The following is a 25,503-nucleotide window of genomic DNA, read 5'->3' as shown; positions in this document are numbered from 1 at the left end:
TAAACATGTAAAACAAGCATAACTGACAATTAAATACATAAAACATTTTAAAAAGCAAACATTGAATAGTTTAAGATTGAACAATGGACAACACCCATACAAAACAGTAAATCGTCCTGATAAAAAACCTTAGCTGGCATCCGACATTAGAAACAAAACATTTGCCCATTAGCCTGAAAACACAATGAAAAAACTGACCTGAAGAAGGAAATAGAGAAGAGAAGCATTAAACAGTAGTTCCGCAGGTCAAAGTCAAATAGCCCAAACAATAATAAAAAATGATAAGAATTAATTATGAAAAAAACTCTTGGCTTGTACGCCAAGCATCTCTTGCTTCTCAAAAAATCTCCTCCTTCTGTTCTGCACCAAGGTCAGGTGGAAGCAATTTAAGTTAGTTTTCAAAAAATCAGCAACCCCAGTTGTCTTGTTGGTTGATCCTGCCAACACTCAGTTGTAATCACACTTCGTCATTTTTAACGTAATCTTGCGTTATTGTCAATGTGTCTTTCGATGTGTTTTGCAAAACAGTTTCTCTGCAGTGCCACTCTAAATTTAGGGCCTTGCAACGTTTTCATTTTTCTTGACATCTGTGATGTCTTATGACTTAGGTGGGTGGTGATTGACTTGGAAATGTTATTTCCATATGTGAACTACATTGTGATCTGTGTTCCCCTTTCTATTTCATTGGTTTTGGCATTTGCAGGGGGTAAAGTACTACTTGGCACAGGCTAAAAGTATCAGTATTATTTATTTCTTACATTTATGTCCCATCTTTTTTTCTCCAAGGGACCCAAGGTGGCGTACACAATCCTCCTCTCCATTTTGTCCTCACAACAACAACCCTGTGAGGTAGGCTGGGCTGAGAGTCTGTGACTGGCCCAAAGTCACCCAGTAAGAATCCATGTCCGAGTGGGGACTAGAATCCGGATCTCAACTCCCAGTCTAACACTCTAGCCAGTACACCACACTGACAGTGCTCTTGCCCTATTAATTGCCTGTACCTAGGGAAATTGTTTCTTGCATGATTCAGTCCATGTTTATTCACTTCAGATGTGTTTTTATGTCCATGAGTAGTACAACATCTCACATCGCTAAACCAGTCCAGACAAAGTTAATACTGTAAAGGAATCTGTGTTCCTCATCATGAGTTTCTACTTTTTGATGAGGGGAAACGTTTTTCTTCTGTCGAGTAATTATTATTTTATGTACTCTCTTTCAGTACATGTTACTATGGCAATGACTGCTGGGACTCCAACATCCTTTCCCATGAGCAACCACACCCGGGAAAGAGTGACAGTGGCCAAGCTCACACTGGAGAACTTTTATAGTAACCTAATTTTACAGCATGAGGAAAGAGAAACCAGGTACGGGTGATGAGTTTTCTGTACAATTTCAGCATTTCTCTAGCTGTACTAGATGCTTGGGGAATGTTTGTATACAGTAGATGTTTCGCAACTGCGCCTGGCAAACAACTTTTAATGGGGGTCATCTTTAGACAGCAATCCTATATCTAGTTATTTGTAAGTAAGCCCTGTTGAATTCAGTGGGGCTTACTTCTGGGTAGGCATGTATAGGAGTACTTGTTAAGCCTCTTCCCTCCATGTCAACTGCTATAGAGGCTTTAGCAGAATTCTCATGGCATTTCAGCTGTTGCTCTGCAAAAAAATTATGTTGACAAAGCAGATCTTCTAAATTAAGTTTCCTTGTTAAGGATATGCCAGCTGCAACAATACCTGGATGGAGATTAGCCTAGCTGCAATCGCCCATGATCTGGTAATCACTCATGTGGTCTGTTGCCATGCGTTGTATATCGTGTGTCTTTAAAAATGTATGGGAAACTGCAGTTGGCTCAGAATAAGACTATAAGATTATTAAATGGGACTGGGTGTTTTGATCATGTTTTGCCTGTGCTTTGTTAGCCGTGTTGGCTCCCAGTCTGTTTCCAGACCCAATTTATAAAGTGTTGGTTTAACCTTTAAAATCCTGAACAACTAGGGACCAGATTACTTGAAAGGCCCCCTTATGCACCTACCTGAATCTTAAGATCAATGAAATGAAGTGAGGTGGGTCACCACTCAGGAGAAGGGCTTTTCAGTGATGGCACCTCCAGAGAGGCTTGCCTGGCACCATCTTTATGGTCTTTTTGGTGTCAGCTGAAGACTTCTTAAAAAAATTCTCCCAGATCTTTTATATACCAATTATGGCCTTCTGGATGTTCTCATCATCTTCCATCATCCCTCACCTTTGACTATGCTGGATAAGGAGAATTCTTGGCCAAAGCAACTGCTGGGTTGCCCACCCATGCCTGATGATTTCAGCCAGTTTCAGATTCCATCTACTTATTTTAATTTTTATTGACTTATACTGGTATTTTTTAATTGCATTTGTTTGTGAGCTGCCCAGAGAACTTTTGTCATGCAACAGCGATAGAAATACAGTAATAAATAATTTAAAATAGATTAACCCACAGAAAAACCAAGCTCTTTAAAGAAGCTGTGCTTTTATCTAGCTGTTCAGCATTTGCAAAATTGCCTTTTATTTTTAATTAGAAAAAAATGCTTTGCCACACTGGGAATGGAGGCGAGGTATGCAAGATGGGAGAAGCCTCCTCCTCCCTCATCTCGTCATGTTGTCTACCTTCCTCCATTCTCTCGTTTCAGGATTAGCATCTATACCAAGCAGGATATTCCACTATGAAAGTGGTATGAAAGCGGTATATGGTATGTGTCAATGGGCCTCAACAGTTGTCAGTACACTTCAATACCGCTATAAAGCAGTCGTGTGGCTCCTGCCTTTTATATACCGCTTTCATAGTGGAATATCCTGCTTGGTGTAAATTAGGCCCAGGAGGCTGGGGAACTTTCAGGGATTTTGTCTAGGTAGTTTTAGTTACTGTCTTCCCTGCTGCCTTCTCCCTGGAATCAAAAAGGGAAAACAGGAAAATTAGGAGTCCTCTGGGTCTATAAATGAGAAATTTGGGTGAGCAGCAGCAGTTCATCATAAACTTGTTGTAGGTTGTAATCCAGTCAATTCATCCCGTTGATGGAACAGCTTCTGTCAGTGGAATGGGGTAGGGCTGATTTCCCACCACCACCACCACCAAAACCCTTCCATTTTCTTTGGAGTGTCGGGCGTTCCTTTGGAGCAGAGTTTTGGAGGGTGCGGGGGACTGAAAGGTGAAGGAGAAAGTTGCAGCGTGCCAATGTTCTGTACTCTGAAATTCTGTGTTGCAACTTCTCTTACTGCTATGCTTTGAGGTGAAGTGAAAGAGCACTTTTATATTATAAAATGCAGTTTGTTTGTTTGTTTGTTTGTTTTAAACATGTGGGTTTTGTGTATCAACCCAGGCAGAAGAAACTCGAAGTGGCCATGGAGGAGGAAGGTTTAGCGGACGAAGAGGTAATACGATTGCTATTAAAGTTGAATGCTTTTATGATTTATTGTTCAGGCTTTGTGTTGAATGATTCATGAGTGTGCACCTGAGCAGTTTTTTCTTTAACCTGCATTGCCCAGAAAAAGCCAACAGAAGTAAGAGGAAGCAAGAGCCCAGCAGTGGAGTATGCAAGAAATAGGACTGCTTCAGTACAGAGCAGGGTTATATAGAAGGAACTCTGGAAAATTCTGAGGAAAAAAAGGTGCTCTGTTAAAGTGTTCCTATTAAAGGTACAGGAGCCCAATCGATATCCGGTGTTGAATTTAGCAGCACTAAGGAAGTGATTGGACTGCTCTGTTGTGACTGCCCTTAAGGGGGAAATCAACCCCTCATATTTTAAGCTGTACTAATTTTCTTTGAACCTAATATGTGCATACTCCCTCCTAACTCCTATGGTGTAGTAGGTGTTATCTTGCATTGACTTGTTAAACAAGCAATTGCTCAACCATAAATCATTTTGACTTGTAATGTAGGGTACAAACTTTTAGTGTCTTGAGAGGCTTCACACCCTTTTGTATTTATACTTTTAAAAATGAAATTCACACCCTTTGAGTACATAAAACGTTGAGTAATGAAAAGGACAAACACATGATCATAGATGCAGTCAGAAACATTCAGACGGAAAAGCAAAAAGTCAAGTATTCCAGAGAAGGTCTGAACATAGAAGGTGTTTGAAAATACTGACATTTTTGCTGAGGAAACACAAGTTGTATACAATCCATAGAGGAGAATTAACAGGAAAAGATCTTTATGCTAGTTTGGCTCTGTGTAGGCCGCTCACAAGCATCTTTTCCTTTATTTTGGCTTTATTTCTGGTCTAAGCACCTGACTGGAAGAGCATTAGCAAAGGAGAAGGTTAAACGCCATCTCCTGTCTGCCAGTCGTCTGCTGCAGGGACTTGGTGTCACGCCAGGACAGGAGTGCAGGAGAAGCAGGCACGATTGGTCTGGCGATGTAATATAGAAGCATTTTCTTTTCTCAGCTTTACACTCTGCTGCTATTCTGCAGCCCAGTAATCTAAGGAAATGTCACCCAGCAAGGGGTGTGTTTCTGTAGGGCTGTTCACTCAACATGCTAACTGAAACTCAGTGGTTGAGTGTGGGTTGTTTTGAACCATGGGTTGTTTCTTGAACCATGTATTATTTATTTATTTATTTATTTACCATACTTATACCCCGCTCCTCAGCCAAAAAAGGCTCTCGGAGCGGCTTACACTTGGCAAAAAAAGACAGTCCCTGCCCTCAGGCTTACAATCTAATAAAGACATGACACACAAGGAAAAGGAGTCAAGGAGGGAGGGAGGGAGGAGAGAGAAAGAAAGAGAGAGAGAGAGAGAGAGAGAGAGAGTCCAGCAGGAGCAGGCCCCAATGTTATTTCTGCCTGCTCCTGTCCCCTCGGTCCTTCTTCTTCCCCACAGGGCCAAGATGGCAGTTTGCCCTGTGGGGGGGGGGGAAGAGTCCAGCAGGAGCAGGCCCCGATGTTACTTCTGCCTGCTCCTGTCCCCTCGGTCCTTCTTCTTCCCCACAGGGCCAAGATGGCAGTTTGCCCTGTGGGGGGGGGAAGAGTCCAGCAGGAGCAGGCCCCGATGTTACTTCTGCCTGCTCCTGTCCCCTCGGTCCTTCTTCTTCCCCACAGGGCCAAGATGGCAGTTTGCCCTGTGGGGGGGGGGGAAGAGTCCAGCAGGAGCAGGCCCCGATGTTACTTCTGCCTGCTCCTGTCCCCTCGGTCCTTCTTCTTCCCCACAGGGCCAAGATGGCAGTTTGCCCTGTGGGGGGGGGAAGAGTCCAGCAGGAGCAGGCCCCGATGTTATTTCTGCCTGCTCCTGTCCCCTCGGTCCTTCTTCTTCCCCACAGGGCCAAGATGGCAGTTTGCCCTGGGGGGGGGGGGGAAGAGTCCAGCAGGAGCAGGCCCCGATGTTATTTCTGCCTGCTCCTGTCCCCTCGGTCCTTCTTCTTCCCCACAGGGCCAAGATGGCAGTTTGCCCTGTGTGTGTGGGGGAAGAGTCCAGCAGGAGCAGGCCCCGATGTTATTTCTGCCTGCTCCTGTCCCCTCGGTCCTTCTTCTTCCCCACAGGGCCAAGATGGCAGTTTGCCCTGTGGGGGGGGGGGAAGAGTCCAGCAGGAGCAGGCCCCGATGTTATTTCTGCCTGCTCCTGTCCCCTCGGTCCTTCTTCTTCCCCACAGGGCCAAGATGGCAGTTTGCCCTGTGGGGGGGTGGGGAAGAGGCCAGCAGGAGCAGGCCCCGATGTTATTTCTGCCTGCTCCTGTCCCCTCGGTCCTTCTTCTTCCATTAGCGTGTTCTGTTCCATAATGCATACTATTTATTTGAAAAGAAGATTTCTACCCTGCTTTTTGGCCCCTAAATCAGTTTACAGATTAAAATCACAGATATGCAGTAAAAATGAGACAAAAGTCCTTTTCCAGCTTCATTGGCAGCCAGTCCGGGTCCGGGTTTGATTCAAAGTGCTCGTATTAACATTCAAAGCCCTAAACAGCTTGGGGCCAGGCTGTCTGAAGGAACGCCTCCTCCCATATGTACCTGCCCAGAGACCCTAAGGTCATCCTCGGGTCCTACTCTGTAAGCCCCTGCCAAAGGAAGTGAGGCAGATAGCTACCAAGAGGAGGGCCTTCTCTGCTGTGGCACCCCGGCTGTGGAATGAGCTCCCTAAAGAGGTTAGCTATACTCCTTTAGACTATACATTTAACTATACTCCTTTAGACGCCAGGTGAAGACCTTTTTCTTTTCTCAGCATTTTAGTAGTTGAGCAATTTAATTTTAACTTTGCTGTTTTTAAATTTGTATTTTAAATCTGTATTAATTTCTGCATTGCTGCTTGATTTTATCCTGGTTGTGTCATTATGTTGTATTTTACATTATGCTTTTTTATACTGTCCGTTTTATACTTTAAATGTTTTTTATTGTTTTAATTTTTGTAAGCCGCCCAGAGATATTCGACTATTGGGCGGTATAAAAATGCAATAAAAAAATAAATGAAAACAATTAAATAATTATAAGAGCAGCAAGAGAGAGGCATAAACTAATGGGTCAGTTTAAAAATACCTTGCCACAGCAGGAGGTTAAAGCAGATTAAAGCCATATACTACAGTGGCACTATCGCGTACTTCAGAGCATATTTGCAACACGCTACCCAAGGAGCTTTGTCACCACTGTTATTGACAGTCCTTGGTTTTTGCCAAATGAGCAAATAAATTAGAATGGAATATTCTTTCTCTAAAATTATATATAATTACTATTATACAATGTTATCCCATTTTCTTAATCTTCCATCTACCTCTTAAAATATTTTACCACTTCCTTAGACCCTACATTTTATATCACAATTAGATGAGTATCATATCCACTAATCTGCCAGTCTTTTTTTTTTTTTTTTTTGCCATTAAACTGACTTCTTGTGGTTGATTTATAACATACATAGCATGTAACAAGGGACAGTTATATTTGCAATAGAGTATGTGAGAGTTGAAAAACCCTGTGTTGAGTGAAGTGGATATACAGTGCCATCTTGTGGCTATAAATGATAGATAATAAAAAGGTATAGCTGCCTTTTCAAGACAGCAGCAATCTTTCCGAGTACTTTGTATTTTTGCTCATGAAAGCATCACAAACTATTATTTGCTATTTTTCTAATAGCAAGGAGCCTCCCAAATATTAGTTCACCTTGTTCTGCTGAACGCAGGGCATGAAGCAATGGGTTTAAAATACAATGGTTTATGAACATATAACTTTGCCTTTGACAACATCAGATCATTATAGGTCTACCTATGTCTACTACTGTCTATTTTCAATAGCAGCTACTCTCCCAGGTCTACATCAGAGCTCATATGCCATTACTTATTCAACCACCTTGGCCAGGAAAAGCAAACTTTTGGAATGGGCCTAAATTGTCCAATACCTAGGACATTGAGGGAGATTTCTTTAGTAACCGTTCATGATAGCCACAACTGAATTTAGCAACTTCCTTCAACAAACTCTCACCAACCAAAATGGACATGGGTGAATGATAACAACTTAAACACACCCAGCACAACCAGATAAGGGGAGGTTCTCGGTGCCTCCACTATAGACTCTGTTTCCAAAGTGGAATCTGGTTGAGATGTATCTGAGTGATTTTTTTTAAAAAAATCTGCGAAGTCTTCAGGAAAATTGCTGTAGCATGAACTCCAGATGAATGCAGGCTAGGATGAAGCAATGACTTAACCATTTGGAAAAGCTCTGCTGGATGAGACTTGCTGACATGATGAAAGAGATTTCTTTGCTGCTATCATTACTATGGAACTCAACCATAATTTGTCCCCCACTTGTGCTTTCACTATTGTCTCTATTGCTTCATTGCCTGCAGTTCCCCGGTATCTCTAGAAGGAGCTTGGGCTCTAGATATTGGGAGATGGCTCCCAAGTGAGTTCCGTATTATGGGAGTCTACAAGAGCATCAACTAGATAGCTGGCACTCAGCCAGATCTTCCTCTAAGACAGTCTATTGCCTTCAGTGCTGGACCATCCTTAGGTTCATCACTCCTGTGGAGGTTAGAGGGAACTACATTCCATTCTTTTGTACACCTGATTATAGTAATATTGTAAATAGGTTATTCATTCATACTGTTTTCATAAAGCGTTATAACTATTTTAAATTCCCCCATGTTTAATATGTAATTCTTCCCTTCAGAAAAAGCTAAGAAGATCTCAGCATGCCCGCAAAGAAACTGAATTTTTACGTCTGAAGAGAACAAGGCTAGGCCTTGATGACTTTGAATCTTTGAAAGTTATCGGAAGGGGTGCATTTGGAGAGGTTTGTGATTTATAGCTTTTTCTTGGGAATTTTATTTCAGGATATCTTCCTGTCCAGATTATAGTCTCACCAAACAAACTCCTTAGTTATTGATGATATTAATTGAGGGTGAGGGAATACATAGTAATGAGTTCAGAATTTTTTAAATTTTTTTTCTTTCCCCCTCAGATTTTCAAGCCATTCCTTTGAGGCTATTTTTAAAACAGTTTTTTAAAACAGATTTATAGATTTGATAAAGCAATTCCTGTGTCACCCCCTCTCTGTGTGTGTGTGTGTGTGTGTGTGTGTGTCCCCTCACTTCTAATCTGAGTGGGACTCAATAGTGTTCTCTACTCTGGTAGCTAAAATCAGGTATTGACTGCCTGTTATGCTCACACACACCCCGCCCCAGTTTTGGAATTGCTATTAAAAATTAAGTCCATTGCATTGCCTGTTGCCGACATTATTATCTTTTTGGTACCAGGTCAAGATTTTTCTCTTCTCCCAGGCATTTAGCAATATGAAATGAACTTGTCGGTCGCTAAATATCGTATTGCCTTCTCCAAGGCCAGATGCAATGTTTACTCTATTGAATTACTTCAGGGCAGATATGCTGGTATCCCTTATCCGGAACGACGGTGCCCCTGTAGGAATACGGAAGTGGAGACGATGGAGCATATCCTTCTGTCCTGTAGCTTTTATAATCAGGCCCGCCATCTTATGATTACCCCATTGTTGAGCAAACTGTCCAGAACTTCAGGCAAATTTTATGTTAAGTTTCTGTTGGAAGATAAGTCTTCAAGTGTAACTTTGGCTGTTGCTAAATTTCTTACAGTGGCGGCCAAGATTAGAGCTCTTTGTGTATTAGACTAAAGTTGATAATAGCTCTAATTGTATGATTTCATGTCTGATTCTTGTGTTTGGTTGTTTGTTGTTTGTTTGTTTTCTTTTTATGGATCTATAGATCGCAATAAAGAAAGTAAAGTAATATGAAATGACCCTGGGTTTGTTTTTTTAGGCTCATAGTTTTTAAAGTTGTTGTAGTGGTTTTAAATGTATGTGTATATTGTATGTTTTTGTGGTTTTAAATTTTTGTAAACTGTTTTTAAGTGTCTTAATATTATGTAAACCGCCCAGAGAGCTTTGGCTATGGCATGGTATACAAATTCAATAAATCATCATCATCATCATCATCATCATCATCATCATCATCATCTCCAGTGTTGCAGACTTGCTAGTGCATGGCTCAAGAGTACACTTTAATAAAAACAAATTTATCCCTAGGTACGCCTCGTTCAAAAGAAAGATACGGGTCATATTTATGCAATGAAGATACTAAGAAAAGCTGACATGCTGGAGAAAGAGCAGGTATGTCTCTTTAGTATACCTTTAGGCACTTAAAAGCCAATGATAATATATGAAATATTGAGTGAAATATATGTTGATAGTATCGTCACCAGGACCCGATCAAGGCAATGATGGGGCCCGAGGCTAGCCATTTGTAGTCTGCCCCCATTACTGAACTCACACATGACATTTGTGCGCACACACACACACACACACACACACACAGAGTCATCTGTGTACAAAAATAATGCAAAAGCATTTTACTACATATTTTAGTGGAAACCATCTTCCATCTTTCCTAGAAGCAAATGACTAATATCCATGGTCATAAATACAAATGCAAGCTTCCCCTTCTACGGAAAACAGCACAGAAAACATAAACACTCATTGAAGTTCTCTCTCACACACTGACTCAAGAAAGTAGGTAAGCGGCTATCTTTCCCGTTATCGTGAACATTTTGGTGTGTTTTTCAAAATTCTCCTACTGTAGGTGGCTCATATACGAGCAGAAAGAGATATCCTGGTTGAAGCAGACGGTGCCTGGGTGGTGAAGATGTTCTATAGTTTTCAGGACAAACATAATCTTTACCTGATCATGGAGTTTCTACCTGGAGGTAGGTAAATAATCCATACTAGCCAGGTGGAAACCGGCATTATTCTGTTTGGGTTAAGAGCCATATGAGGAAGGCAAACTCAGCCCTGTAGTCCATTCCTGATCTCAAGCATCATTAAAGGAAGGGAAACATTTTGTCATCACAGGTGGGGGACGTGGTTCAGAGTTGCTTTTATCAACTACATCTGTTCCGCCAAGTTCGCCCCTTTCTGTCAGAGGCTGATCTTACCACTGCAGTCCAGGCCCTGGTTCTTTCCAGACTGGACTATTGCAACCTGTTGTATACAGGGCTTCCCCTTGAAGCAAATCTAATGCCTACAGGCTGTACAAAATGCAGCAGCCAGGTTGGTCAAGGGGCTCCCGAAGTGGTCTTCTATCACTTTCGTGCTTCAAGAGCTCCATTGGCTGCCGGTGCCTGCTAGGGTGCGCTACAAGGTCTTGTTGACCATGTATAAAGCCCTGCATTGCTTGGGTCCTGGAGACCTGAGCACTCCCTGAGCACTCGCCTCTCTCCTGTGTCTCACCATTGGCAGACTCGCTCTCTGGAGCAGGGTGCCCTGATGGTCCCCCGCTACAAATTGGAATGTGCCGGGGCCAGGGCTTTTTCAGTGGCTGGCCCCCGGTTATGGAATAATGTGCCACTGGAGATTAGACAGGCTGCCACTCTCAGTTGCTTCAAATGCCTTTATAAGGCGTTTTTATTTTCACAAGAGTTTGGGGAGGGGGTGGTTTAAATTGGGGTTGAGGGCTTTTAATGGTTTGAGGGTTTTAATGGAATTGTCTTAATGCGGGTTGAGGGTTTTAATGGAATTGTTTTATATGTTATTGTAAAGTGCCTCAATGCCAGAAATGGTGAGGCGGCACTATAAAAATGCTTTAAATAAATAATAATAATAAAATAAAATACACTTGGCTTTATTCTGTGATGTAGCAGTACGAAGGCAAACAAGCAATTAAAATAAGTAAAGAAAAAAGATTGTTGGGGGGACATTTAAATATAGACATAAAAATGATTGCATAAGGGGTCGTGTGTGTTTCGCATGCCTAATAGAAGGGCCTTATCAATCTATTTTGAAGTGTTGTGTCACTTAATTGGAACAGGTGAGGCATGTCATTGTATCAGCTTCCACATTATCAAAAACGATTGAACTGTAAAATGTTTTAATATATATGTCTTGTTGATTCAGGTGATATGATGACCTTACTTATGAAAAAGGACACTTTATCAGAGGAAGAAACACAGTTTTATATATCTGAAACTGTGCTGGCCATTGATGCTATTCACCAGCTGGGTTTCATTCACAGAGACATTAAGCCAGATAATCTACTGCTGGATGCAAAGGTATGTGATGTTTATACCTTTGCTGCATTTTGTGGCTTCGTTCGGATCTTGGATATTTGAAGCACCCAAAGGCTGGAGAGTTTAGGCATGGCTGGCTGGCTTAGAAAACCAGTTCCCCTCATGTCTTGTTAATGCTGAAGAAAAGCAGTTGGAAAAACAAGTTTCTCCCAACTCCAGTAATCTGATTTCATATATAAATCAAAAGTTTCATTGAACCAGCTGAAAACTATCAAAGCCTTATTTTTGCAAGGGTTGTTGTGGGTTTTGTTTAAATGGATTTCTGACTACAAACTATACATTGTGCAAATGTGATACAAAAAGTACTTGGTTTTATGTAATTTGTACTTGTACAGTTTTCAGGTTTATGATCTGTCTTTTTAGTCTGCAATTAGGAGGGAAGGGTTTGACTGAAGAGGAGTGGGATGATAGAATTGAAAAAGCAGGGAGGTGCAGCGGTTGAGCCATGGGAAAGGGCTCCTAGCTATGTGTGAATGTCCTATTGCCTGAGCATTGATTTGTTTTACCAAGAGACCCAAGACTGTTTAGTTTCTGCTGACTGGATCCCAAAAATGGGCACAGACAGAGGTATGCCCTGTAGCGTCTGGCTGAAAAGCACATGGCTGAGACTTTTTCCAGCCCTGATCTTAACATCAGCAACATGGCCTCGGTCAGTTCATGGCACCAGTGCATCCAGACATTCGCTTACTTAACTTGGGTATAGGACTGAAAACCCTCTCCTTAATGAAAGCATATATTTTGGATGTTAACTTGTTCCATTACAAAAGACATATAATAAGGAGTGTTCACAGCACCATTGCAGTTAGCAGTGACTATGTATTGTTGCAATCTGCAGTTTGTAGGCCAAAATATCTGAACAGCCACCGTTGCCTATGCTGACTAGGGCTGATGGAGGTTGTTGGCCAAAACATCTTGAGGGCCGCAAGTTGCCCACCCCTCTACTTCATACTTGCTGTTTTGATGGAAGGCTTTAGACAGAGTTAAAGGGGACATTACTTCAAAAATAAGAAGGAATAAACCGGTGCATGTGCCACGGTAACTGCTAGATGGACAGGCCAATAATCTTGGTCGTGTTTACTCTGACGTAAATTCTTTCGAGTTTAGTGGAGTCTACTCAGGTGCGCATTGCTGTAGTAATTATAAATACAAGCAACTGGGAATAGGTAGCTTGTTCATTTTTTGGAGGTGTCCAGACAGTAATGTATTCAAGCATTAAACAGGAAATGAGATTAGGAGGAGGTACCAACTAATATGTAGTTTTTGCTCTATCATCTTTGCTTCCTGTTTGGATTAGCAGCAAATGGGACAGGGATCAGCAAAGTCCAATGTTATATGTAGGTGTTTAGTGTCGAATTAGCACACTAGACACTTGTAAAAATGTTTGGGGCAGAACCCACAGCCTTTCCAGTGCTTCCCCCTTTCTTTCCCTTGAAATGCTGCTCTTAAAAGTTAGAGTGGGGAACCTTTTAAAATGGTGACTGTTACAGCACCAGAACTGCAGAGAAATATACATCAGAACCTATGTATATTTGGGAGCACTTTAGGTGTGCGTGTACACACATGCTGCTATTTTGATCCCAGTCCATACTTGGGAGCACCATTGTTTTCCTCCTTCCTAATCCATTTCCTTTCCCTTTACTTCAAGCAATAGCACAAATCATGTGCCTATTAGCACTTCATACATAGTCCATCACTAATGTTGACTTACTCACTATACATAGAACTCAGCCTATTGAGTGAACAATTATGCTTCTTTTTATATCACTCTTTTTTATTGTAATTACCCTCTAGTTCTGAATTGGGTAATTTAACTACAAACTTGCAATGTATACTTACTAAGAATTTCAGGTAGTTAAGCTCAAGTAATGTTTTCTTTCTGTAGGGCCATGTAAAACTCTCTGATTTTGGACTATGCACAGGTTTAAAGAAAGCTCACCGAACTGAATTCTACAGAAACCTTACACATAATCCACCAAGTGACTTCTGTAAGTACAGCATGTTCTACCTTAGATTGTTCCGCATTCCCTCAGAAACCTTGATTGTTGTACCTTACAGGTTAGACCTGCTAAATAAATAAATAAATAATACCTGTCTCATTTGTCAGAACTTCTTTTGGAAAAGAGGACAAAGTCAACAGAAAATCTGTAGAAGGAATAAGATGGCTCTGGTTCAGCTCTTCCTTTAGAAATAGGGTTAGACCTGATGCACACTCATACTGGGTTCAACAGAACATTGTGCTCTGTCAGCTAAGGCATACACTCAGGCATTGCTAGATAAGAGCCCCCATGCTTCTCCAAAAAGAATTTTGAAGTGAGCCCATGTAAACCAGACTTCGTCTACAGGTGACAGCAGGATGAGGTGATAGATTTGCCTGTCCCACTGTAGGTGGGAGAGCTAATTTTTGGGTGCTCTTTTCTGTTTTTAAAAATGTGTCCCTGCAGGTAAAAAAAAATACAGATTACTAGTGTAGTTTGAGATTAAATCATGCCAAAGCAGCTACCGTCGTGCAGAGGTAGCACTGGAATTGTGGCTTAACTAAATGTCTCTTGTGCTGTTAAAATTGAAGGCGTTCATTTAGATCTGTTTGTTTTGTGAACCAGCATTTCAGAATATGAACTCTAAGAGAAAAGCAGAAACATGGAAAAAGAACAGGCGACAGCTGGTAAGTACCTTTCTGGAGAGCTTTGTTAAACGTTTTGAGTTTTTTCTGCAAACCTTTTTCAGTATGAGAGCCTTTCGCATGCTTCACATAGATATACGTGTTGCCCTATCCCATCTAAGTCAGTGAATAAGGGATGGCAAATGAGTGATTCTACATTTCTTTTCTACTGATGATAGGATTTTGTTGGAATACTCAAGTGTTGGCTGAATCTCTCTCTTAAAAACATCTTGTTTTCAGGCCTACTCTACCGTTGGGACCCCAGATTATATTGCTCCAGAAGTTTTCATGCAGACGGGGTACAACAAATTATGTGACTGGTGGTCTTTGGGAGTGATTATGTATGAAATGCTAATAGGTAAGAACAAGTGGAATCTGCAACGAATAGTTGCCATGTGGGCTGCTTCTGTTCAGGGTTCCAGCCACTTCGCTGCCTTGCATTCTCCTACTCCTGGTTTTCCAACACACACACACACACACACACACACACACACACACACACACATTCAATCAGCATTCTTCCTCCACTGATCATCCTCAGTCCTCATTGGGCTGTTTTGTGGAAGGTTTGCCCCTTAAGGTTTTTTCCTATTATTTTTTGTACTTCTGCAAACTTCAGCGTTTTCCTGGCCATACTGATACCTCCCTCTTATATTTGGGTGGAGCCATTTTAGCTACATAAAGACTGGAGGTTACACAATTGAAGTAAAAAGGATTCTTGGTATTCTTTTTTTTCCTTTTAAATTTTTAAGGAGAATATCTTTTTTTTTCCTTTTTGTGTTTATGATTCTGGTGAGAGAGCCAAGGAAAGAACTTCAGAATTAATATAAGGTCCTATGTCAAGTTTATACTATGTCAAGTTCCTGTAATTTAGTCTAAGGTTGATGTTCAAATAGCTCCCAAAACAGGTGCCTGAAAAAACTTTATTATGCCTTTCAAAGTTCAAATGGCTCCAACGTCTTGATTTTTTAAAATATTTCTACAGGTTATCCCCCTTTCTGCTCTGAAACACCACAGGAAACATATAGGAAAGTTATGAATTGGAAAGAGACCCTAGTATTTCCACCTGAGGTACCCATTTCAGAAAAAGCCAAGGACTTAATTCTAAAGTGAGTAGATAATAATCTTCAGAGTTTTTGAACTGCTTTTCCATTGCCTTTTCTTGCATGTGGCATAATCACAATGGTACATAGTTTTATTAGCAGTAGACTAATTCCTGGAGGAGAAGGCTATCAATGGCTACTAGCCCTGATGGTTATGTGCTTCCTCCAGTTTCCAAGGCAGTAAGCGTGTGTGCACCAGTTGCTGGGGAACATGGGCGGGAGGGTGCTGTTGCACCACGTCCTGCTTCATTGGTCCCTGGTCGACAGCTGGTTGGCCGCTGTGTGAACAGAGTGCTGGACTAGATGGACCCTCGGTCTGATTCAGCATCAGGGCTCTTCTTATGTCCTTATGTTCTTACTTGTAGTCTAGAATATTCTCTGCAATTACCTCAGTAGAATGGGTAGTAAATTAGTAGTTTGTATTTTGAGATAATGAAATGGAGTCTCTACATTTGTGTTCTGTGACACCAGCTTACTAAAACGAGGCACTTCTTCTCATTTTTTTGTTAACGTTTAAGAAGGAATGGAAGATGGTATAACAGAGTCCATAGGAATGATATAGACACACACTTCACATGAAACCGCCTTATGAGAGTCAGAACATTGTGCATCTAATTCAGTATTGCCTACTGTCTTGGATGGATTGATTGATTTATGGGATCCTGATTCAAATCAGATTCATAGGTGCTAAAATGATACAGATTACAAATGGATAAGTTTAACAGTTTTCTAAGTACACAAAGATAATACATGGAGGTAGAAAGATTACACACAGAAAGCTCACATCCCTTCAGGTCACAAAGCAGTGGTCCACCTGTTTGTACCGCTGGGTCCCTAAGACAGAACAATTCTCCTAAGACCGAAACAAGTTCTCCAGGCCGGCTGCACAATTCCCCCTAAAGCGAGACTGAATTGGTTTCTTTGTTCTGAAGCTTATATGGACCACTCACACACATCGAAGATTCTCAAAGCATCCCGGCCTGAGGAAATTAATTGCCTTCTCTAGGAAAAAAGAGGCCCCAACATTCCTGCAGAGGAGTGAGCCTCCCAGCTTTTGCGTGAGATAATACATTACACCCTTATCTCAGAGGGTGAGGTAAAGAGCTGCATTTGCCTGGCACCAATTAAAATATGCAAGAGGCCCACTATGAAGGTTGCCCTTCAAGGGGCCTACCTTGATTTGCTAAGGCCTGCTAAAACCTGCTCATTATGTTAGACTACACAAGTCTCTATGCTTTTAACATATTATACAGAGCTTAACTGGGAAATCCCTAAACCTCCTTGCCAGTTCTTCTGGTACCAAAAGAATACACCTACCTTGACCAGCATCACAGTCAACTACTGAAAATCTTTAACTGAAGGTATCCGGGACTAAATCTGGGACCTTGTGTGTAAAAGAAGCATGTGATCAACTCTTCAGCCACCGTTGTTAGTCATACTTCATAATCATTCTCAAAGTCTTTGTTCAAATTGCATCTCCTGTTTTTACCACTATAGTGCCATGCAAATAGGGATATATAGGTTTTGTTAAATCCATTCCATCTGTGCTTTGCAGATTGTTATGCTCCTTTCGTTCTGTCATCCACTCATTGATAGAATTGGATTTTTCTCAATTTCCCAAACTTGAATTCATGAGTACTTGCGCAGATTTGCATTTGCACAAATGTACACTTTTGAAATTGCAGAAATCTCCCCAAAATATTTAAACCCACCCGCTCCAAAAAAATTCCACTTTAGCCTATGGTAGAAATGTGTATTTTCAGTCATTTTTAAAAAACGTTTTGTATTTTTCTACGACTAAATTTGCAAAAAAAATTCAGAAAGTTTTTAAAAAACTGGTCCATAAGTCTGCAGAATCCATGTGACATGGGAAAAGTTAGTCCATTGTGGAATATGCTGGTTGGATTAATAGAAATCCGAACTCATTCGAATCCATAGCCGATTTCTCCCAACATCCACATTCACAAACCACAAAGGGATTTTCTGCCCTTTACTTTCCATGCCCTCTAATTATTTTAACTGAAGATGAATTCTCACAATCCCAAATCATCCCTGGGCATGTGACAAGCTAAATGTGCAATATTTCATCACTATAACAATAATGTTTTACAGAATTTTGGTGTAATGCCTAAAGACTTTCAGAAAGAACTTTAAAGTTAGTCTTTTAAAAACTTTGCCATTTGTTCAAATTAAAATGACAGGAAGTGAACAAGTATTAGATTCAGCCACAGCTTATGTTGTAAACATAATAGTACAATAAAAAATCCAACAACTAAAAGGCAGTTAAAAGAGTCCAGGATAAATTACCACAGAACAAATAACCACAGAAATACCCCAAAAGGCCTGGACAAATAAGGTTTTCATTTGGCACTGAAAAGAAAACAAAGATGTTGCCAGGCAAATCTCCCTAAAAAAGCAAATAGGCGCTACAGATTTCCAGCATGTGCTTAAAGGGGGTGTTGGAGTGAATAAAGTGTTTTATTTTATAAAATTGTAATCTTCTTGAGCACTGGCAATGCTCAATGCATTTATTTATCCTTCTGTCCTGCTCCACACGGGGCTTCCAGTGGTCTCCCATCTAGATCATTGATCCACCCAGCCCCAGCAACTGCACAACACCAACAGCTCCCACACCACCCACTGGGCCTCATTGTCAATAAATTCTGAAAGCTGACTGAACTAAGAAAGAAGAGACCTGCTTTCTTGCCCATAAAGATCATATTAGCATGACTTACGATCTGGGAAGCCCTTGGTTCAAGGAACGCTTCTGCCATTACCCATCAGTGACTTTAAGAAAGCTATTGATTTGTTTCCACTTTATTTATGCTAATCTTCTTAATTCTGCCCCCCCCCCAAAAAAAATAACAAGGCAGGTTCCAACCATAAAAATATTAGGAAAAGACTAAACAATATATTTTACATCAATATAAAATAAGCAGCGTAAAATGAGAAAAGGCAGCAATTAACCCATTTTTTTTAAAAAAAGGTTGTAGCACTAAAATCAACATCCCTGTTCCCTGAAAAAAATGGGAAAATAAGATTGTTTTAACTTAGGACATTACATTGTGGCCTCAATCCATTTGAAATATGGAGATAACACAGACCATAGTATTGTCAAGGTTGCTCTATGGATTATGTGTTTTTTAATGTTGAAATGCACACTATATTCCTAAATATTCCTGTTGTTAGCCCATCAATTAGCCCATCATCAAATTTATTTATTTGCAACGAAAAGATTAGCAATATTCTATTTTTGTCACTCTTTTTCCGAAAATGTGATTGGAAGGGGTATCTTGTAATTATTACTACCCCATTTCTTCAATTCTAAGACGCACTTCCCCCCCATATAAACATCTCTAAAAATGGGGTGCGTCTTAGAATCACGGGTGTGTCTTAGGTTTTTTTTTCTGTTGGTTGTACTGAAATTAGTGTGTGTCTTACAATCGAAGAAATACGGTATTATTATTATTATTAACAACATTTTTATACTGCCCATCAGTCGAAGCTCTCTGGGCAGTGTACAATTAAAACCATAAAACAAGTATAGATAAATTAAAAACATTAAAAGTTAAAAAAGCAATATGAAAACCAGCTAGGTCCATCACTTTTTGTTTCTCTACATTTGTTCCCCAAATGCTCAGGCATATCAGGATGATTTGGGGGAGAGGCTGTTCTGTTCTCATCTTCACTTTGGTATGGGAAAGTTAAAAAAAGAAAAAAGTGGGAGTCTCTTGCAAGCAGCAAATGTCTTCACAATTTCCTAAGAACTTGGGAGATAAAGGACTTTTGTGCTAGGCATGGGTGGAAGGAGCAGTCTCCTGGGTGTTGTGGTAGTCTGTGTTGGCAATGAGATCTCTGGGTTTGTATCTTTCATTGTTGACCACTTTGATGGTAACTTTTTTTCCATTTCCCCTCTCTTTCAGATTCTGCATTGATGCAGAGAACAGAACTGGTAGCAATGGAGTGGAAGAAATTAAGAGTCACCCATTTTTTGAAGGTGTTGACTGGGGACATATCAGGTACAGGTGGTGAAAGATTAAAGTATAGCCACAGGAGAGAGGAAGTGGCTTGTCTGTACGTCCTCTAAAGAAGTTCACTAGAAGTCTGTGATGTTAACTTTTCAGGATTGCATTGGAGATAGATGTACAGACATATACATATGTGTGACTTGGTCTGTACACTTGATAGTTGGCCCCTGGGATTGTGTCATTGATGGGAGCAGGGAGAAAACACCTGATGTCTGTTGACAATCTAGTGGAAATAGAAAGGTGGGGTGAAGTGGCAAGAGAACATACCCTGTGGGTGGGTATACATAAAGAGACACACATGCACTCCAAGCTTAAAATAAGATACAGATTAATTTGAGAAAGCTGTAAATGGGTTCCACAAACAAATATGCAACCTTCAAGTTAAGTCTTGGGAAACTGAAAAGGTCTGGGTGTTGGGATTTTTTTTAGAAGTGTCTTTTTTGTGGGGTGGGGAGAAGGAAAGAGGAAGCCAATAAACATAGAATGCAGTATACACAGTCATTCGGAATTGAATGCTGACTCTTCTCTCTCCACTGATCTCAGCACCAGTTTGACAGTCAAGGATCACTTGCAAGCTTCCCATTTCCCTGCCTGTCAAGTGATAGCTTTGTGTGGCTAGATACATCATTTGAAGTAAATACACCTGTAAAAACTGCTGCTGGAGTCTCTCAATGTTTTTGTGTTTTTGTTTTGTTTTTGCAGTTGTTTTTCATGCAACCAGGAGTAGCACTAGTAGGCAGGAGTGGGGGGTGAGTTCAATCTCACCATTGACTCCTGGGCAACTTCACAGGACACCTATGATTATTATACCTTAAGGAACTTTTATAAAGGCTTGAAAATGGCTGAGAAATGGGGGGCCTTTATGGCAGTACTGCTAGGGTAGACATCTAAAAACAAGATTATGTAGTACTGTCAAATAATATAGTTGCTTATAGTCACAACTCTGATCTGTGTGTTTTGTTGCAGGGAGAGGCCAGCTGCAATCACTATAGAAATCAAAAGTATTGATGACACTTCCAATTTTGATGAATTCCCAGAATCTGATATTTTACAGCCAGGTGAGAGCACACTTGGATGCAGTAGTACCCATTAAACTTGCCCACGATTTGGGGAGGAAGGGTTTATGTTTTGATTATCCTGATGGCTACTTCTTCCCTTATAATTCGGTGGGCCGTTTGTAGGTTTGTGTTGGGGAGTGCCATGCATTCCACAGCACTGCTATGCCTGTACAGTATGAAGCAGCCTTCACTGGACATGTTGCACAGCTCGGAGCATTCTATATTGAAATGCACTAAGGCGCTGAGTATTGTCGATTAATGACTGGCTCAGCTGCCCTAATGTCACAGAGGGCCAATGCATGCAGAAGGGATTGTACTTGCCATGAGCTAAACACATCTGACGGAGGAAACAGAAGGGCTCTAGCCTCTTTGGGTTTATTCGTATAAAAGAGTTGGTTTAGAAATTTGTAAAACGTTAAAAATAAAATGTCGAGGAAGTGGAGGAAAGGAAGAGGTGAAGGATTGTGGTTGTAGGATATGGGAAGCAGAGGTGCTTTGGATAACAATTGGACAAGGCAGGAGATGAGAGGGGGAGTCTGAGAGAGAGTGGCTGCAGAGGAAACCAGCAAAAGTATGTTGTTCACACATTGATTTGAATCAACCAGCTAAACTTTTGGCTGCAGGCTTCTAGTGAGCAAAAACTGGACTTTCCTAGCAGTGTGCTGGATGCTGCACTAAAGTGACACATTTCCAGCCTTATGAACTTGTGATCGAATTAACAGACAAAAGAACGGAGAGAAGACAGTCTGACGGAAGAGCAGCCTGGAGGGGCTGCTAGCAGACTGTCCAGTGCAAGTGACATATGATGGGGAAGAAGGGGGGGTTGCCTGAACTCGTAGCAGTGTAGGCAGGAACAAAAGGTTGCTCAGACTTAACACCAACCCAGCAAGGTAGGCTGCCACCCCACCCACCCCTTACGTCCAACGCAGCCTGTGCCAGAGGACTCTCAGATCTTACAAGACACCCGTAGGATTTAAGAAATAAGGGCGCAAGCTGGCACCCTCTATTTCAAAATCTGAGACAGTCGCAGTAACCAAAAATAAACTTCTGGACTTAGTACCAAGGCTTAATTGGAATAGAGCACATACTTTCAATTCTGAGAGGTGGTAGGTTTATTTACAGGAAAGGGAAAGGGGATAACATAAAACAAAACAGAGCAGTCTTTGGAAACAGTACTTACATGGCAAAATAACAAAGCCTGTCTATAGGTATCAAGACACGGGTCTTCAATAGATTAGAACCTCAGAAACCAGCAATCCCAAGCAAACAAGGGAAAGGGCCAAACGAAGCTAGACAAAGATGATGGACAGGTGTAGCGAAGGTCATTCTTTCTAGCCAACCACAAGTTAACTGAAAGAGTCTTTTTGGGCTTGGGGTGTGTGCGTGCAGAAAGTTCCCACAAAAACTCAGCTGAACTTGTTCAGCTCAGTTAATAAAAGTGCTGCTGAGGCCTTCAAGCCAATGCGAGATAATACACATAGATGGCCTAACGAATATGTGCAGGCTCAGGCTCACGGAATGGAACCTTACAGGCTGCTGAGATACAGAAGGGAAATAGATTTCTTGACATAATAGTATAAAATAGTTATTATATGATCCAAAGATGTTCTTGGAAAGGCTTTATGGACATGACACAAATTTTGAAGGGATGTAAAGGCAAAGTGGTGATGTCTAGAAAGAGGAGACTTACTTAGACCTAAGGAGCAACCTGGGAAAAGGTATAAGAAGATCAGAGTCAGAAGTGGGACTAGAACTGGGCTGGCGGTGGGGGAGGTAGGATAATAATAAATGTTCTATTGGAACAAGAGATTTAAGGAAATAAAATAAAAGTGATATAGGCAAGCTGTACCAAGGAAACCCTTAACCAGAAACACATTCTGGTTAAAAATGTGTTTTCCTCTATGACCTGTTTAAGAACGAAGTTCAAGCTAAATGGGTTACTCAACCATATTTCCTATCTAAGTTGTTTGTTTATTGCTTCTAGGTTGATGCTTGTAGAAATCCATAGTATTTGATTTGAAAGGTGAGGGTGTTCAGGTAATCTTAGTGGGCTAGATTTAGTCCACTAAGATTTAGATTTAGATTTAGTCCTTCGGCTAGCGATCGCTACTGCAAGAACTAGGAGAACTAGGTGTTTGAAGAAAATGTAATAAAAAAGAGTAAGTTAGTGCAGATAATTAAGAAAAGGGGATACTGGGATCTGAGCAATATGAACATGATATCCATGCTGGATCAGACCAAGGGTCCATCTAGTCCAGCATTCTGTTCACACAGTGGCCGACCAGCTGTCAACGGGATACTCACAAACAGGACATGAGTGCAACAGCACCCTCCTGCCCATGTTCCCCAGCAAGTGGGGAACATAGACTTGGTGCCTCTGATATTGAAGGTAGCATAGAGGCATCAGGACTAGTAGCCATTGATAGCCTTCTCCTCCAGGAATTTGTCTAACCCCCTTTTAAAGCCATCCAAATTGGTAGCAATCACTACATGCTACCTAAATCTGGATGAAAAAGATGTTATCCCAAGCATTCTGAAGAAGGCCTGAGTTTTGTGTGTGTTTAGTTATGCTGTTTGTTCACCTTCAGATCCCAAGCAAAGTCTATTCTATGCTGTGCCATTTACCTGTATAATTTCAAAGTCCTTATGATTGAGGGTTGTTTTTTTTTTAATTTAACTTGACTTCTTCTATATGTGTGTATTTAAAACCATTATTTTTACATTCTAGTGCCAAACACCACAGAACCTGACTACAAGTCCAAAGACTGGGTTTTCCTTAATTACACCTACAAGAGGTTTGAAGGGCTCACTCAGCGTGGATCCATCCCTTCTTACATGAAAGCAGGGAAGTTATGAAATACAGCAGAAATAAAACATAAATAAGAACTCAGGTAGCTGCTGCATCACCAAGACCCGCTTGGCGTAGATCTCGATACACTGAAATGGTCACACAGACAGACTGGTGCACATTGACTTCACCGAGAAATTAGGAAATTCTACCGGATTAGGATTTCTAAGACTACTACAAGAATTAGTTGGCAGTGCCAGCTGGCTTTTTTTCTTTCTTTTCCCCCCCCCTTTTTTTTTAATAGTGAATATTTTTGTTAACTTTATTATAACAAAGGTACTGGAATAAAAGAACAATGGAATGGACACCCTCTTTGTATCTGCACTGCCTGTGTGTCTGTATAAAGGTCAAATATGTCTCTGTTTGTACTGTAATGTGTCTAATTTGCCCAGGGGTTAAAAACATATCACGTATGTAAGAAACAACACTGGCTATTTCTCAGTAATGTTGCCCCATCATGGGTTAACCTGGGCAGGGTTTTAGATAAACAGTATGAAAACTGGAAGCCACTTTTTGTAATGTTCCCTACAGATGACGTGTGGTGACATAAAAAGTTGTCATGGAGCTACATAAAAAAAGAAATACATATTGTTGGTCCAAAGTACCTAAAGGTTATTCTCTGCGCTTAATGGCTTATGCTCTAGCACAAAAGAGAATTTGTACTTCAGATTGCAGCTGGTAGTCTAACTGGTGTAGAACTGGGTCGTGTGACACAGTGTATTTAGCATAATAAACCTCTGTTAAGAGAATTGCAATTCTTTATTTTCAGAGGGAACAATGGCACTATAGCGAATAAAAAACAATTTAACTTCATCTTCCAGTTTGATAGCCAGGAACTTTTAGAAAAGATACAAAAAGTTGGGACAATGATAGACTAAGCAGCAGAGAAAACGCTTTTGAAAATCAATCAACAACATATCTTTTGCTTGTTTATTTTTCTTCCCTCCTCCTGAATTAATTTTCTTGTGATGGTTTGTGCCATTTTATTCTCCTTTTAGTACCAAAGATCCTGAAATGGCTTGATTGCAAATTATGCAGTTCTGTTTTCAAGAAGTATATATGGTTCATTTCTTTTCAAAATGGGGTATTAAGAAGGATGAAAGCTTTTATTCACATGTTCTTCTGAACTGAAAAATTGAAGATGATTAACAACTTATTGAGGCTTGACTATAATCTTTCGGATATGTTTTAAATCACCTTGGCTGAACTACAAAATTGGAAATATGTGGCACTGTTGTCCTGGTTAAGTGTACCACTTCAAAAGGCAGGGTGGTGGGCAAGCTGAGTCTTCTAAATTAAAGGGGAAACAAGGCACAAAGACAATTAGCAGCATACTGATGAGAAGGGGAGCAACCTATCTTCTCCCTGACATGCTAGCTTTCTACAGGCAAGGAGTTTTCATGTGAAGGCACTGTCAAACATGCAAGCTTTCATGTCCAACCCCCCATCTGCCTTTTGAAATTATACAATCCCAGAAAACCTGTACAAGAATTAATGTTTTATATGTGGAAATGATCCAGAATCAACCAATGTTGCCAACATTCAGAATCTAATAATAATACTAGAGCAACTGCACTGCTAATCTTGTGCTGGAGATTTAAGGTAAATTCTTGCTTTTATAGGTTGGTTACTCAAACTATAGTCACTGGGTACAATATGAGAGAAAAGGTTCTGGGGTTAATTAAGGCTACATACCCTACTAGAACCCAAGGCTAAAGTGTTATTTCAGTTTTGTAAGGTGGCTAGCACACTGCCCATGACTTGAAGTGCATATTACAGGCTTGATCAGCAACTAGTTTTGCTGGAAGGCTACTTTGAGGGAAGGTGCAGGAAATGACACTACTGGTCATCACTACTACCGTTCCTCAAAGGGGACTGCTGGTAAATCCCTATAGCCACCACTCTTTCTATGGACTGCTCTTGCTTCTGGGTTGGCAGCTGGTGACTGGAAAGTGGTCCTCTGGATCAACTATGGCCTGGCTGGGGGGGGGGGGGCGGAAGGGGGGCCAATTGTGATTCTTACATTATGGAAAGGATAAAGACTGGCTGTGTGTATTTCTTATTTTGTTTTTACAAAACTACTATCCACAACAGTCTGAAAACCCGTAAAATGATACAGAAAGCCTTGTGACGGCTTTCTATTTCTGGTCTTTGATTTAATTTTCACTTTAACAAACGTACACAACTCTTCCCCAGTAAATAGTCAGTACTTCAAAAGTACTCTACATTTTCTGAACATTTAAGCAGACTGTACCTTGACCTTGTTTAA

At 40.8% G+C, this 25,503-nt stretch overlaps 1 protein-coding gene across 2 annotated transcripts in view; it reads left to right on the top strand.

The window, feature by feature from the left end:
- Positions 1-23,596, top strand: part of STK38L (serine/threonine kinase 38 like) — a 50,414-nt gene extending 26,818 nt beyond the window's left edge. Inside the window, exons 2-14 of one of the 2 annotated variants that reach the window (XM_063134229.1) lie at positions 1,220-1,364; positions 3,348-3,399; positions 8,117-8,239; positions 9,503-9,586; positions 10,056-10,179; positions 11,366-11,520; positions 13,421-13,523; positions 14,139-14,200; positions 14,438-14,555; positions 15,183-15,306; positions 19,224-19,319; positions 20,295-20,386; positions 23,115-23,596. In XM_063134229.1, coding sequence (XP_062990299.1) covers positions 1,231-1,364; positions 3,348-3,399; positions 8,117-8,239; positions 9,503-9,586; positions 10,056-10,179; positions 11,366-11,520; positions 13,421-13,523; positions 14,139-14,200; positions 14,438-14,555; positions 15,183-15,306; positions 19,224-19,319; positions 20,295-20,386; positions 23,115-23,242 — 1,395 coding nt within the window. In that variant the 5' untranslated portion in view covers positions 1,220-1,230 and the 3' untranslated portion in view covers positions 23,243-23,596. Of the gene's footprint in view, positions 1-1,219; positions 1,365-3,347; positions 3,400-8,116; positions 8,240-9,502; positions 9,587-10,055; positions 10,180-11,365; positions 11,521-13,420; positions 13,524-14,138; positions 14,201-14,437; positions 14,556-15,182; positions 15,307-19,223; positions 19,320-20,294; positions 20,387-23,114 lie in introns of those variants that run through there. The other variant, XM_063134230.1, reaches the window with a different exon arrangement.
- Positions 23,597-25,503: the final 1,907 nt, after the last annotated feature.

The sequence above is a fragment of the Elgaria multicarinata genome, chromosome 9 (genome assembly GCF_023053635.1).
Source record: "Elgaria multicarinata webbii isolate HBS135686 ecotype San Diego chromosome 9, rElgMul1.1.pri, whole genome shotgun sequence".
Classification (NCBI taxonomy): Eukaryota; Metazoa; Chordata; class Lepidosauria; order Squamata; family Anguidae; genus Elgaria; species Elgaria multicarinata.
This window is presented reverse-complemented; position numbering and strand designations above follow the sequence as displayed.